The 16,788-nt window shown below is 36.2% G+C and overlaps 1 protein-coding gene across 2 annotated transcripts in view; it reads right to left on the reverse strand.

Moving 5' to 3' along the window:
- Positions 1-6,693: 6,693 nt before the first annotated feature.
- The window catches only part of Hgf (hepatocyte growth factor), a 76,501-nt gene continuing 66,406 nt past the window's right edge, over positions 6,694-16,788 (reverse strand). For both annotated transcript variants that reach the window (XM_052173127.1, XM_052173126.1), the window contains exon 18: positions 6,694-10,666. In XM_052173127.1, the coding sequence (XP_052029087.1) occupies positions 10,499-10,666 (168 nt within the window). In that variant the 3' untranslated portion in view covers positions 6,694-10,498. The remainder of the gene's footprint in view (positions 10,667-16,788) is intronic.

Raw genomic sequence — 16,788 nt, forward strand, 5'->3', positions numbered from 1 at the left:
CAGAAAAGTATTTGAAATACTTGAGCCATGTTCCAAGATACAAAACTGACATTTAAAATTTGAATGTGCTTCTAGCCACCAATATCAGATGATCAAAGAAATAATTTTTTTACATCCTACTTATTATTTAAATACTGTATTATTTAAATGTGCCTGGATAGATGGCTTAGTGAGTGTGAGAGCATCCTGATCTTATACAGAACCAGAGTTTGCATCACATGGCTCATGAACACTGTTACTCCAGCTCCAGGAAATACAATGTCCTTTTCTGGACTCTGGGTACTCAAGAACATGTGGCATTGACTAACATAGAAACACACACAATTTTACTTCTGATTTTAAAGTATCCTAATGATACTCTTCACATATCAAGGAAAACAACAATCTTAAAATTAATATTAAATGAGAAACAAAATTAAATTGCCAAACTCATCTTCAATGAAAGGAACAAAGCTTAAGGAATTATACTTCCTGAGTTCAAAATTTACCACCGTGATATCATCATTAAAACTTTCCAATAAATATAATGTATTATATTTTTATAAAATATAAAATATAAAACAAAATAAATTATAATATTGAGATACAGTGAGAAAGTGAATAATTAAATAGTATAGACATCTTAGAAGAAACCTCACCTATCTACACTGAGTTGATCTTTTTAAAGTGTTGAGAAAAGGTGCTGGGCAGTGGTGGTGTATGCCTTTAATTCCAGCACTTGGGAGGCAGAGGCAGGTGGATTTCTGAGTTCGAGACCAGCCTGGTCTACAGAGTGAGTTCCAGGACACCCAGAACTATAAAGAGAAACCCTGTCTCAAAAAAACCGAAAGAGAGGGAGAGGGAGAGAGAGAGAGAGAGAGAGAGAGAGAGAGAGAGAGAGAGAGAGAGAGAGAGAGAGAGAGAGAGAGAGGTATTGCAAAACAGATGCTGGGAAACATCCGTTCGTATGAAGAATACAACTTTATCCGAACTGCTCATTGAATCAAACTAATTCAAACTAAACTAATGGTTTGTTATCATCTCAATTATAATTTAGATGTATTATAGACTTACACGAAAACCCTAAACTCTTAAACTACTAAAATAAAACATAATAAATATACTTCAACACATTACAATTGGAAATGTTTTTTTTAATTAAGAAAAAAAAAAGAGGTCCAAGAACAAAAATATACTTATAAAAATAGGATGACAAACTAAAAACCTTCTGCACAGCCAAAGAAAGCATCAATGGAAAAGACAAAATGGAAAAGACAGCTCATGGTACTGGAGAAAATAAGGATAAAGTGCACAAGTGACCTGAGGCTAATACTTACAGTATGTACAATTCTCAGCTGACTACAGCAAAGTGGAAAGACTGGGCATGGAAATAGCCCAATCTTTAGACAACATAAAGCAGCAGTCAGCAGACACTCGACAAAGAAGAGGTCAATGGACAGCACATATATAAAAATGCGCTCAACATCACCAATCATCACAGAAACATAAATTCAACCACAATGAGCCACCATTTCACCATAAGAATGACTTTCAAAAACCCACAAAGCAAAACAAGAGCTGAGAGGGTAGGAAAAGTGGAATGCTGGTGTACATTAGCTTAGCCATTGTGGAAAACAAGAAGGAAATTGCTCAGAAACTAAAATAGAAGAACTACACAATTCGGCAATCTCCCTATTATTAATGAAATCTGTCTGCTAATGAGGGATCCTCACTCTCAAATTCATTGCAGCACATTTCATTCGAGATGAGATAGGAAAGTTATCCATTTATCCATTAATTATGATGGAAGTATGGCAGATCAACATAGTAGAATATTATTAAGACATAAAAATTAAATTGAGCTATTTGCAACACCAAAGATGGAACTGGTGATCATTTCATTGCTTGAAATAAGCCAGAAACAGGAAGGCAAATGCTATAATCTTACTCACAGATGCAGCTTTTAAAACACAGTCTCAAAGATAGTGAGAGTAGAAGGGTGGATACCAGAATCAGGGTAAAGTTGGAGGATGAAGATAAGTTGACCCACAGATACTAAATCACATTTCACCCACAAATTAAGTGGAACCCAATGTATATTAAAAATAATGCCCAATAAAGCAAGTCTGTCCCAGTAAAGTCATAGGTCAACTGTGACCACACATGAAGGAGAAGGAGCAAAGCAAGGCATTCTCGTGAGCAACTAGACATTACTCAAGGTAATAAATAAGCCTAGTTTATTTTAAAACATTAGAGCAATTATGAAGAGATGACGTGGGTTCAAGGAAATATACTTACCATGCCTCAAACATTGTACAATGTGCCCACTGTCAAATATCACACTCTGCCTGTAAATACTATGCATAATTTCTATGTATCAGTTAATAAAAACAAAATAGTTTCCCAGTGACAACTAGTATTTACAATTCATAAGTCATTTGAAAACAGTCCCATTTACTTACTCAAATACAAATGATGCAATTAAATGTAAGCCTTAAAATTCACGACCCTATATTAATCCTGCCAATCCAAGAGCATGGAAGATTTTTTCCATTTTCTGAGGTCTTCTTCGATTTCTTTCTTCAGAGACCTGAAGTCCTTGTCGTATAGATGTTTCACTTGTTTGGTTACAGTCACACCAAGATACTTTATATTGTTTGTGGCTATTGTGAAGGGTGTCATTTCCCTAATTTCTTTCTCAGCCTGCTTATTCTTTGAGTATAGGAAGGCAACAGATTTGCTTGAGTTGATTTTATAACCTGCCACTTTGCTGAAGTTGTTTATCAGCTGTAGATTTCACCTCACACAGTCAGCATGGCTAAGGTTAAAAACGCAGGAGACAGCAGGTGTTGGTGAGGATGTGGAGAAAGAGGCACACTCCTCCACTGCTGGTGGGATTGTAAGATGGTACAACCACTCTGGAAATCAGTCTGGCAGTTCCTCAGAAAACTGGATATGACACTTCCAGAGGACTCTGCTATACCTCTACTGGGCATATACCCAGAGGATTCCCCAGCATGCAATAAGGACACATGCTCCATTATGTTCATAGCAGCCTTATTTATAATAGCCAGAAGCTGGAAAAAACCCAGATGTCCCTCAGTGGAGAAGTGGATACAGAAAATGTGGTATATTTACAAAATGGAATACTACTCAGCAATTAAAAACGATGAATTCATGATTTTTTTAGTCAAATGGTTAGAACTGGAAAATATCATCCTAAGTGAGGTAACCCAATCACAAAGAATACACATGGAATGCAATCATTGATAAGTGGATATTAATTAGCCCAGAATCTGTGAATACTCACAACACAATTAACATATCAAATGATTCCCATGAAGAAGGAAGATGAGGGCCCTAATCCTGGAAAGGCTTGATCCAGCATTGTAGGGGAGTACCAGGACAGAGAAAAGGAAGGGGGGAAGATAGAATGGATGGAGAGAAGAGGACCTGTGGGACATATGGGGGGGGGGGACTGGGAAAGGGGAAAACATTTGGAATGTAAACAAAGAATATAGAAAATAAAAAAATATATTTACAAAAACATTTATGGTCCTTAGTAATAATTGCAAAATTTTTAAACAAATTAAAATCTCCTGGAAACAGTATTAAGCCTTCAAAAGGGAGACTGCATTTTCAACTTGCTTGTGCCCAGGCTGGTTGATATCCATGGGAGGCCTCCCTTTTCTGAAGAGAAAGGGAAGAGGGGTATGTGGGGGTGGGGAGACGAGGACCAGGAAGAAAGGAGGGAGAAACTATGGTCAGATATGAAGCTAAAGAAGAAGGAAGACCAAAAATATAGATGCTTCAGTCTTAGAAGAGGAACAACATTCTCATAGGAAGAAGGAGGGAAGGACCTTGAAGGGAGAGAGGAAGGGCAGGGGAAAAGTATGGGGCAGAATTAGGTGTGGGAGGAGACAGGGGATGGGAGAAGTACAGATGGTCAGAAATTTGGATGGAGGTGAGTAGCAGTGGGGGATGGGGAACTAGGGATAGCAGATAGACAGTCCCAGATGTCAGGAAAGCAAGAGGCTCACAGGAATCAACTGGGATGATAGTAGATGAGATACCCAACAAAGGGGAGAGAGAATCTGTAGAGACAATATCCAGAGGTTAGGCATGGCCCCCAGTTGAGGGATGGGGCTACCCACTCATCTCAAAAATACTAACCCAGAATTGCTCCTGTCTAAAGGAAATGCAGGGACAATGCACAGAGCAGAGATTGAAGGAAAGGCCATCCAGAGACTGTCCCACCTAGGGATCCATCCTATCTACAAACACCAAACCCAGACACTGTTGCTGATGCCAAGGAGTGCTTCCTGGCAGTTACTACTATAGCTGTCCCCTGGGAGGCTCTGCCAGAGCCTGACTAATACAGAAGCAGATGCTCACAGCCAACCATCAGACTAAGCACAGTGACCCCAATGGAGAAGTTAGTGGAAGGACTGAAGAAGCAGAAGGGGGTTCACAAACCCGTAGGAAGAACAACCATACCAACCAACCAGTTCCTCCAAGAGTTCCCAGGGGTTAAATGACCAACCAACGAAAGAGTTTACATGGAGTGACCCATGGCTCCAGCTGTGTATGTATCAGAGGATTGCCTTATATGCCATCAATGGGAGAATATGCACCAACATAGGGGAATGCTAGGGCAGTGAGGCAGGAGTGGGTGTGTGGGTGGGGGAGCACCCTCATAGAAATGGGGAAGAGATAGTGGGTTTGCAAAGGGGAAACCAGGAAGGGGGATAGCATTTGAAAGGTAAATAAATAAAATAACCAATTAAAAAAAAAGAAACTGTGGTCAGGATGTAAGGATGTAAAGTAAATGAATTAACCAATTAAAATAAATACAAAGACAGTGTATTTTATATTGCTGATTATAAAATGTTTTTACCACCATTATATTTTTTACCGCTCTGAACAATAAAGACTATAGAAATGTCCCTAGCAAGACATTGTTCATGTTTCTAAAGCACAAACAAGTACAACCCAATGAACATTAAAAATAATGCCCAGTAGAGCAGGCCTGGCCCAGTCCAGTCATTATGACTACACACTATGGGAATGGGCATGTACTATATGAGTGGCTGGTGAGTTGTAGAGGGGTGATTAGGATGTAGACACAAAGGTACAAAGTGAAATGGGAACGATTAGTGATATGAGAGAAAAGCTAGTGAACACGGGTGCAAAGATTACGTTTGAGAATGTCTGAAGATAGTGAATGTAAAAGTCTAGTTATTTAAGAATATTAGAGAGTTAAAGATCCAAGGCTGGTCTGGAGTTGCAGCAAGCAGTTCAGTTTGTATTGCTACAGTGCTAATTTGTTTTTTAAATGACGTTTTCTACTTGTTAAATTGTATGTTAGCAATTAATTAATAATATATTATTCTTTTCAAGTTCTATGAAATAAAATGAGTTTTATTTGTTGTTATTTCTCTATCTCACTAGACGTACTATAGGCACAAACACATACATCATACTCTCAATTTTTCCCTTCCTTACTACAAACTCACTATTAACTTGTAATGAATTTATTCTTTGGAAAATAGCACATGCAATAGGAATATTTGTGAATGTAAACAGCAAAAGATAAACACAGGCTCTTTGGTGTAAAACTTTTGTGGTTACTTATGCACGCCAAGTTTGTCATTGATGAAGAGGGTGTGGAGAGCGCGTGGAGAGCTGCTTAGTTGAAGGATGGTGTTGTTAGGAGATTAATGGCAGAGAACCCTGAGAGAACTCCTGGACCAATGCGTGGAGGGAATGCAGATTGAAGGGATTTTTTTTTTAGGGTCTTGGACAAATAGGAATTAATTACCGGGCCATGGTGGACTTCCTCACACACATGTGCACATAGACAGCTCTAATTGGCCTCAGTGGGTCATATTAATAAATGACATGATGTTAGGAGATGATATGAAGTGATTTAGGAGGAGTTGAGAGGGCAGTGAATATGATGAAATTATATTGTATACATGTATAAATTATTCAAATACTAAATAAAAATTTTAAATGCACATTAAAATATTACTTTAATTCAGCATCTCTAACCCCTCGATGAACATAGATCTAAGAACTTCTACAAAAAAACACGAGTTACTATTCTTTAAACATGTGAATAATTACTGTAAAATCATAACACTTAGTGATTAATTAGAGATTAATTAGAGCTTCACCATATAGAAGAGTAAACAATGCTGCATTAGGAACCCAAACTCTGAGTTTCCTTATGAAGTTTGCTCTCCCATTGAGAAAATTATCAAATACCATCTCTTAAAGAAGCTTTGTGGACTTTTTACTTGAAAGAGAATACATGAGATAGACTTTTAGAGAATAAAGTGAATTCTTTTAATTCATTGTATACATGCTTAAACATTATACTGACATAAATGAACAAGTGAACATATTCTATCTTAAGCATAATCACTAAAATAATCAGCTGTTTTACTACATCTGTCAAGTTATATATGATTCATCATTTGAAATCAGAACCTATACAAGAATACCTATTGTTTACAGTCATTGGGTTGGGGAGAAATGGTATGGTAAACCTAGGAATAATAAATGGTGTTTCAGGACTCTTCATTAGAATATTAATAATTAATTCTTCCAGATTGAGGTAAATAAGCTCTTTAGATTCATATGTATTGTGAAATTATTTAGATCCCTGAAAGAGACCATAAATCAATTAAAAATTAAAACAATTTCATAATTTATGGTTATATGAGAAAGTCGGTGATATTTATAATATTTTGTAAATAGTTGCAAAATATAGCAAAGTAGCTTCCTAGCAAATCTAAACAATGACACAATATAATCCAATTTTCACTTGAGATTTCCAAAGCCAGAGATATTAATGATTTTCTGACGACCACTGACCATCCCATGGAAAGAAGTCTGAAGAAAATATAATTGTTATGTAGATTTATATAGACATTTTATATTTCTTATAACAAAATGCATGGCATTTCTGTCAACAAATCCAAGTTGCTGCTGCTTGTCAATTTAAAATCCTAGGACAGTTACAAATTCGTCTACACATATAATTATAAATGAAAAAGGAGACATTTTGGTAAAATATTTTATTATTATTAAGAATAATAATATAATCATGGTTATAAAAATAACAACTTTATTAACTACAGAGAATGTATAATACAAGTCATCACCACAGTGTTCCCTTTTGGGGGTAAGCATCCTGCTATCCCACTCAACTGGCAGCTTATCATTGTCCTAAGTACACAGGCTGACAAGTCGCCACATCCACAGTATTCGGTTTTCAGCTTCCAGAAGACAGAAGCCTTCTGTGCAAACAGGAATGAGCCTATGTAAGAGCAGCACTGTCAAGAGGCAAGGAGCCAGGATAGTTTAACATTTTTGTTTGGTTGGTTAGTTCATTTGTTCTTATTTAATACATTCTTGGTCCAAACTTAAGTTGAATTTTGAAAGATACATTTTTTCTTGTACTTAATTATGAAGAACAATTCATTGCAAATAACTTACAAAGAGGCAAATGTGTTGTATTTACCCAAATCCTTTGAATTTTGTGAGTTTTCTATAAATGCAAATGTGTGGTTGTATGCACACAGTGAGTGGAAGTAGTTATTTTTTTTACTTCAATAAATCAATGTAAAGTTTACGTTTACTGAGCATGAGATAGTACTGACATTTTCTACTTCATCTCCTCTGTTACAAAGCTGCCATTTATTTTCTAAAAAAGAAAAATACTTAGAAACAGGAACATGCCTGACAGGACTCCAAGTTCTTGACAGCGCGCCTTCCAGGGAATGTTAAGGCTGGAACATTCACTTTTTACAGTACCATTGGTACTAGCAAGAAATATCCACAGGAATAAGTGAAATACAGTTTTGCTAACACAATGCTATTATGGTTATTTTTCTTGCCTTCCAGTGTTTCATATTCATGTCGCTTGAAACACTTAGAGAGCAAGCAAGAGCCTGTTAATGCCAGAGACTGACTTGCTATAAACCATTGCACTGAGGACCTGCCCACAGCAAATAGGTAAAAGTTACTTTATATTTTACAATAACATTAAAGAATATACAAAAGAATTATCATCCCTCTGCACAGCAGAGGCATATGACTAACATTTTAGTTTTACATTTTTATTCCTGCAGACATAAGAAAATGTCTACAATTATAACAGTGTGTAACTAACTGTTACTTGGTCAAAACAAAACCAGCCTTGAAAGCTCCTATTGTCTTTGACACAATATAATATAGATTTCTAGATAAGTTGAAAATTTCCTCTATTTTCCTTTGAACTTTATTCATAGAAAACCATCCTGTACATAGTGTTGTTGACAAGATAAATATACCCTCTCCTACCAAGTGAGACAGGGTCCTCCTTCAGCATCAAAGCCATCTTCTTTGCCCTAGGGAACCTCATCGAGAGAGTTGCTTATTGTACCACATTTGGGGATTTTTTTTTGTTATTTGTTTACCTCTTAAAAAATGATAAACATTGATTTCAAATTATCTAAAAACTTGATTTCAAATTGTTTCTAATAATTGTTGTTTCTCTTTTCATGGATTCTTACAAAAATACACTGAAAGAAGTATTGTAAAATGTCAGTATGTTAAAGCATTACAACTGTCATAATAGCTTTATCAGTATAATTTACATGTAGCACTAAACTTGTGACAATCCAGTAAGATGCTATGAAAGTACTTTAACATTTTAATAGTATAACTTTAAATTTCTGGTTCATAAAAATAGTGGATTATAAAATGGAAAGAAAAGTTAAGTGACCATAAAATGATATGGACCAGCAATTCACGGGGTCTCTCTGCACATGCTGTTTCTCAACACAGTACCTATGTGATCACAAACATATGTGCATATATGGAGAATGCACACAGGAGAATGTATTGGGGTATTATTTGGATCTTTGGTGGGTAAAGAATTTAAGATAATCCAATCTGGAAAATGCGAACCTTCACATTTAAAACACTGAAACAGTAATTTTCAATTTTCCTAATTCATACATGAATATAGTGAGAATATAGAAACTATCTTGTTGCATTTTAATATGTTACTTTTAGATATATACACAACTCCTAGATAGTCACTGCAAGTATAATAATAAATATAATTTGAATATTATCATTCAGGTTATAAAATTTAAATGAATATTCCATATTATTTGGAAAGAACTTCGTTAAAAGGAATGAAATAATATGATAATGCCTTTATAACATACCTGATTTTTCAAAAGCAATTATACCTTGTTAATGTAGTTGAATGAAATAATTTAGAAAAACTAGTTCCTCCTTTCATTTCCTGTTTTTCCTATTATCCACAGCCTAAGGATTTTGAATTGAGAAAAGTATTTGCATTGAAAAAATATTTCAAAGTAAAATTTAATGAAGGGATATCCACAAAGCATTGCAGTATGGCCATTTTATGTTAATGTTTTAAAATTTAAGAAGAATGAGCTAGAAGCCAATCACAGCAGCAAGGTTTAAAAATAACGCATATAAATACATTTTTAGAGATAAAGACACTTTTGAATTTCTTCATTAAGATGCACATTTGACAAGTGTTAAGAAGATTGATCTACCATTATCCTGAATAAATAAGTAGCCCAGATTTGAAGGAAAGAAATAAAACAAATATACATATTACGTTTTGCTCTTTAGGAATTAGAAAGCACACAAAATAACTAGGATAATAAATACAAATAAAGAACAAGGCTAGTCATTTTATCCTATGGATCCTGTCCTCATATTGAACGCTGTCCAGTGGCAGTCATACATCATACACATATATACATATATCATATACATATATGTACGTATATATCTTGTACCTTTCCTGAATATTCCCACTGATCTTTCAAAAGTTTTAAATTTTAGAAGAAATACAGATATATACACCCAAAATATTTAGAGATTATACTAGATACATCAGGTTTAAACTATAATATTCGCTGCATGCGAACTCAGCCATGGGGTATGGGCATGTGCTTTTCTATGTGGATGTTTGTGTGCCAGTATTTGGAGGATACATGTTGTAAAAAAAAAATGAGTGAACTATAATATATGACATATGAAATGTAAGATAATTCAATATAGAGTTACAATTTAAAGCACAATGTATAAATTGTTTTGGTGGGGTTAAAATAATGTTTAACTTATGATTTACTTGTCATTAAGATATTAATCTGGAAAGCAGCATAGAGTGATTAATTAACCTTTTTCTTTAAAACTTTAGCATCTAGAAACTCTAATTTTGTATTTTTTTAATCCATTCAAGTATCTTCAGGAGATATGTTACTGCACTTGCAGGTACCTTAATTCACTTCAACATTTATAAAAGGACACTGACAAACAATACAACAGAAAACACCCATACATATTAATGAGTATCTGAACACTCACAGCACTCAAGTAGTTGTTTTAGGATTGCTTTAGGTGATATTTTAATCCTGAAGTCTTGGAAATCCTCCTGTATCCACGGATGCTTCAAACACACTGGCCTCTTCTATGGCGATTACAACTTGTATGTCAAAATTACTTTGTGTATCCATTTTGCATAATATGCTACTCGAACAAAAATACCAGGACGATTTGGAATGGCACATCCACGACCAGGAACAATAACACCAAGAACCATTCTCATTTTGTGTTGTTCGCAAATGAGTGGACCACCATAATCTCCCTAAACAGAAAAGATAAAATTGACAAATTATTTTGGATGTAAAAATCAATAAATAATTAATGGCATCCATCTTTGTAGCCGAAAGGTGTAGTCATTCAATGTCAATTTTACATTTATTTTGGTGTCTATATTTGGTGTTTGTTCAATATTGATATCTGAAAAACATAGAGAATTATAAAATGCTAAGAAAATCTACTTTTAATTACTTAATTTAACAATTAAACTTTTTCTTCTTTCTAAAACACCCTTCCTCCAACTTTTTATCTGAATAACTTAAGTAAGAATTTCTTTTCATTGAAACAAAAATTCTATACAATTTGAAAATTATTTTCTGAACATGAAATATTCTTCTGCTCACAGTTGATACTAGTAGTTAATATAATTACAATTTATATGTTTTCTGTAAAGGGTACCTATGATTTCATGGCACCTTTAAATGATAACAATATTATATCATTGCGTAAAGACATCTGACAAATGAATATAAATTAACTTGTACATATATATTGTATACATGTGAATATATAATGTTTGAATAAAGGAATATGCATATACTCATACTATGCTTGCTATCCATAACTGTTATAAGAGCTATTTCACTTTTACATGCCATGCAGCCTCTTAAGAACACGGTCACCTGGGAATCCATCCCCATGGAGACACTAAACCCAGGCAGTATTGCTGAGGTGTTTGCTGATACAGCTGTTTCCTGAGAGGCTCTGCCAGATCCTGACCAATACAAATGCAGATGCTTGCAGCCAACAATTGGACTGAGCAGAGGGACCACATTGGTGGAGTTAGGAAAAGGGCTGAAGGAGCTGAAGAGGCCTTATCTGGCATTAATGGGAGGGGAGGCCCCTGGTCCTGTGAAGGCTTGATGCCCCAGTGTAGAGGAATGCTAGGGCGGTGAAGCCAGAGTGGTTTTGTAGGTGGGGGAGGACCCTCACAGAAGCAAGGTAAGGAGTGATCAGATAGGGCAGTTGCAGAGGACAAACTGAGAAAGGGAATAAGATTTGAAATGTAAATAAATAAAATATCCAAATTAAAAAACAAGAACACAGTCACAGGGCAGGTTTTTCGATATGTGGCTCAATAGTTAAGAAGACTCTTTCAGAGGACTCATGGTTGGTTTCTAGCACCCATAGTAGGTGCTAGTATGACTCCTGCTCCTGGGAATCTGTCAACCTATTCTGGCTTCCATGGACATCAAACACTCATATGTGCACACACACAAAAAGAACACAGTGACTAGATTTGGACACCTTTACATAAAGAAAAATGTTCATGATTATCTTCATTTTTCTCAAAAAGTGATAATTAAGAAAAATTAAATGCTGCAAAAGTTACTCCTGTATTATGCCCAGAAAGAGGGAGCCATCAGTACTTTTGGTGGGGAAATTAAGGTAGACCTGAAGTCAACCTTAAGAGTTCTGATACAACCAGGATCACAGCAACAGCAGGATACAGTCACATATAGTGAGAGCAGGTAGCATTAGAGATAATCAGATAGCAGGAGGCAAGCTTTAGAACATAAGCAACAGAAATCAAGGTGACGTGACATCCTCAGAACCAAATTCTCCCACAATAGCTATTCCTGAATGCACCATCACACCAGAAAAGCAAGATTTGGTAAGATTTCATAAGGTAATAAAACTGATGTTTGAATAATACACCAGTGACCCCTGTCAGACATTTTTCAAAGTTTCTTTCTTTGGAGACTTTCAGTATATGCTATGCTACTTCGACAATAGTGACATTTAGGGCCATTATATTCACATAGTCTTGACTGATGAAATAACCAAATGTCAGATGGAAAGAGCTGGGAAGGAAGAAGTGAAGAAAGAGAGGAGCAGGGAGGAGGGAAAGGTCCTAGTGAACATGTATGCCTTCAGGATGATGGGTGTCTTCGGTAGAGCTATGGAAGTGATAAAAAGCCAAGTCTGATCCATGAATGTAGAAACTGTAAACAAGTGACTAGAGGACAAATAAGGTAATGGGAAAGTAGGAAAAGTAAAATCAGCACACGGATAATGACAAAGAAGGCAATTGCTTCAAGTTCCCAAGTCATAGGTAATGAGACAGAAGTAGACACCTGCAATTCGCTCTCTAGAGGATACTACAACCTGATCTGATCCTGAACTCCTGAGTTTGATTCACAAAACTCTTGGACTTAAAAAGGTATCTTCCTGGCATTGGGTTCCTTCCAATCTGGGCTGGTTTACCTTGGGAGCAAACTCTGCAGCCAGCCATACAACAGTAAGAGGAAGCTCCACTCTCAGGAGCTCTAACAAACCCAGGATCCCAGGATCCCAGGACCTTGGTCACACCAAGAACCCAGGGCCCGAGAGGCAGCTTGACTCCCAGGAGCTTTGAGAAAACCAAGATCTCAGGGTGACAGGATCCCGGAATCACAGAACCACAGAGACAGGTGGACTCTGAGGAGTTCTGATACAACCAGGATGACAGCAACAACAGGATACAGTCATATATAGTGAGAGCAGGTAGCATTAGAGATAATCAGATGGCAGGAGGCAAGCTTTAGAACATAAGCAACAGAAATCAAGGTGACGTGACATCCTCAGAACCAAATTCTCCCACAATAGCTATTCCTGAATGCACCATCACACCAGAAAAGCAAGATTTGGATCTAAAATCACTTCTCATGAAGATGATAGAAGACTATAAGAATGACATAAATAACTCCCTTAAAGAAAGGCAGGAAAACACAGGTAAAGAGGTAGAAGTCCATAAAAAGGAAATGCAAAAATCCCTTAAATAAATGCAGGAAAACATAATCAAACCGGCAAAGGAAATGAACAAAACCATACAATATCTAAAAATAGAAATAGAAACAATAAAGAAATCACAAAGGAAGACAACTCTGGAATAGAAAACCTTAGAAAGAATTCAGGAGTCATAGATGCAAACATCAATAACAGAATACAAGGGATAGAAGAAAGAGTCTCAGGTGCTAAAAATAACATAGAAAACATTGACTCAACAGTTAAAGAAAATACAAAATGCAAAAAGCTTATAACCCAAAGCATCCAGGAAATCCAGAACACAATGAGAAGACCAAACCTAAGCATAATAGGTATAAAAGAGAGTCTATTTCCTAGATAAAGAGGCCAGTAAATATCTTCAACAAAATTATAGAAGAAAACTTTCCTAACCTAAAGAAAGAGATGCCAATGAATATACAAGAAGCCTTCAGAATTCCAAATAGAGTGAATTAGAACAGAAATTCCTCCCATCACATAATAACAAAAACACCAAATGCACTAAACAAAGAAAGAATATTAAAAGCAGTAAGGGACAAAGGTCAAGTAACATATAAAGGCAGACATATCCGAATTATACCAGACCTCACCAGAAACTTTGAAAGCTAGAATATCCTGGACAGATCTGATACAGACCCTAAGAGAACATAAATGACAGGCCAGGCTACTATACCCAGCAAAACTCTCAATTACCAATTACCAGAGACGGAGAAAATAAGATATTCTATGACAAAACCAAATTTACACAATATCTTTCTACAAACCCAGCTCTAGAAAGGATAATAGATGGAAAATACCAACACAAGGAGGGAAACTACACCCTAGAATAACCAAGATGGTAATCTTTCAATAAACCCAAATGAAGATAGCCACACAAACATAATTCCTCCTCTTAACAAAAAATAACAGGAAGCAACATTCACTATTCCAAAATATCTCTTAACATCAATGGATTCAATTTCCCAATGAAAGACATAGACTAACAGACTGAATACATAAACAGGACCCAACATTTTGCTGCATGCAGGAAATGCACCTCTGTGACAAAGACAGACACTACCTCAGAATAAAAGGTTGGAAAACAATTTTCCAAGCATATGGTTCCAAGAAACAAGCTGGAGTAGTCATTCTAATGTCGAATAAAATTGATTTTCAACCAAAAGTTGTCAAAAAAGACAAAGAAGGACACTTCATACTGGTAAAAGGAAAAATCTACTAAGATGAACTCTCAATTCTTAACATCTATGCTCCAAATGCAAGGGCAGCCACACTCATAAAAGAAACTTTACTAAAACTCAAAGCACACATTGTACCCCACATAATAATAGTGGGAGACTTCAATACCCCACTCTAAGCAATAGACAGATCATGAAAACTGAAACATAATAGAGACACAGTAACACTAACAGAAGTAATGAACCAAGTGGATCTAACAAATATTTATAGAACATTTGATGCTAAAGCAAAAGAATATACCTTCTTCTCAGCACTCCATGGTACCTTCTCCAAAACTGACCATATAATTGGTCACAAAATGGGCCTCAACAGATATGAAATATTGAAATTATTGCATGTAGCTTATCAGATCACCATGGCCTAAGGTTGGTCTTCAAAAACAATGGAAAACACACATGTGTAGACTTTGAACAATGCTCTTCTCAGTGATATTTTGGTCAAGGAAGAAATAAAGAAAGAAATTAAAGACTAAAGGCTAAAATCAAAAACTCAAGTGACAGCAGATGCTGCTGAGGATTTGGAGAAAGAGGAACATTCTTCCATTGCTAGTGGGATTTCAAGCTGGCACATCCACTCTGGCAAAGAGTTTGGTGGCTCCTCAGAAAATTGGATATAGTAGTACCTGAGGACCCAGCTATTCTACTCCTGGGCATATACCCAGAAGATGCTCCAATATGTAATAAGGACACATGCTCTACTATGTTCATAGCAGCCTGATTTATAATATCCAGAAGCTGGAAAGAACCCAGATGTCCTTCAGGAGAGGAATGCATACAGAAAATATGTTATATTTACACAATGGAGTACTATTCAGCTGTTATGAATGAGGAATTTATGAAATTCTTAGGCAAATGGATAAAACTAGAAAATACCATCCTGAGTGAGTTAACTCAATCAAAACCAACACAAATAGTGTGCATTCTCTGATATGTGGACATTAGGCCAAAAGCTCTGAGTACCCAATATACAATTCACAGACCACATGACGCTCAAGAAGAAGGAAGACCAAAGTGTGGGTGGTTTGATTCTTCTGAGAAGGGGAACAAAATACTCACAGGAGGAAATATGTAGATAAAGAATTGAGCAAATATGTAGATAAAGTGTAGATAAAGAGTCTGAAGAAAAGGCCAGCCAGAGACTGTGCCACCTGGGAATTCATCCCATATACAGTCACCAAACCCTGACACTATGGTGAATGCCACGAAATCCTTGCTAAAAGGATCCTGATATAGCTGTCTCCTGAGAGGCCTTGACAGAGACTTACAAATACAAAAGCAGATGCTCACAGCCAACCATTGAACTGAGCACAGCATCCCCAATGGAGGAGTTAGAGAAAGGACTAAAGGATCTGATGGGGTTTGCAACCCTCATAGGAAGAACAATAATATCAAACAACCAGACCCCCCTCTCCGCCAGGGCTCCTAGAGACTAAGCCATCAATCAAGGGGTACACATGGCTCTAGCTGCATATATGGCAGAGGATTGCCTGGTCAGGAATCAATGGGAAAGAGGTCCTTGGTACTATGAAGGCTCAGTATATGTCCTAGTGTTGGGGAATTGAGGCCAGGGAGGTGGGATAGGGTGGGTTGAGGAACATCTCCATAGAAATAGGAGAAGGGAGGTTGGCATAGGGGCTATCTGGGAGGGGAAGACTATGAAAGAGGATAACTTTGAAATGTAAATAAAGAATATATCCATTAAAAAAACAAAAAAGCTATCTTCCCTCCTTATTAAATTATAAGAGTCTCATTATACCATAATAATGCTCACTGGCTAGTGAAACCAACCATTTTTTAACTTTATCATTTGAAGCAGGTGTCCAGACCTCAATAAACACATACTTTTCAGGAATAAAATTCCAGAGAAAGATATATATGCCATAAATACATTTCAGTGTGCTTATATTCGACATTAGAACATATTTTCTTTGATGTTAACAACTATTTAACTATTATTGAATTTACTACACAGAGTATTCCAGTATCCAACAACTATGAGGCTTGAAAAAGATATTTTTCACATTTAAAGGATATCTAAAATGATAGCTTAGCAGCTTGTCTATGTACAACAAAAATGGGAATCCTGCCAAACTGTATGAGCAGTTAC

The sequence above is a fragment of the Apodemus sylvaticus genome, chromosome 2, assembly GCF_947179515.1.
Source record: "Apodemus sylvaticus chromosome 2, mApoSyl1.1, whole genome shotgun sequence".
Taxonomy (NCBI): Eukaryota; Metazoa; Chordata; class Mammalia; order Rodentia; family Muridae; genus Apodemus; species Apodemus sylvaticus.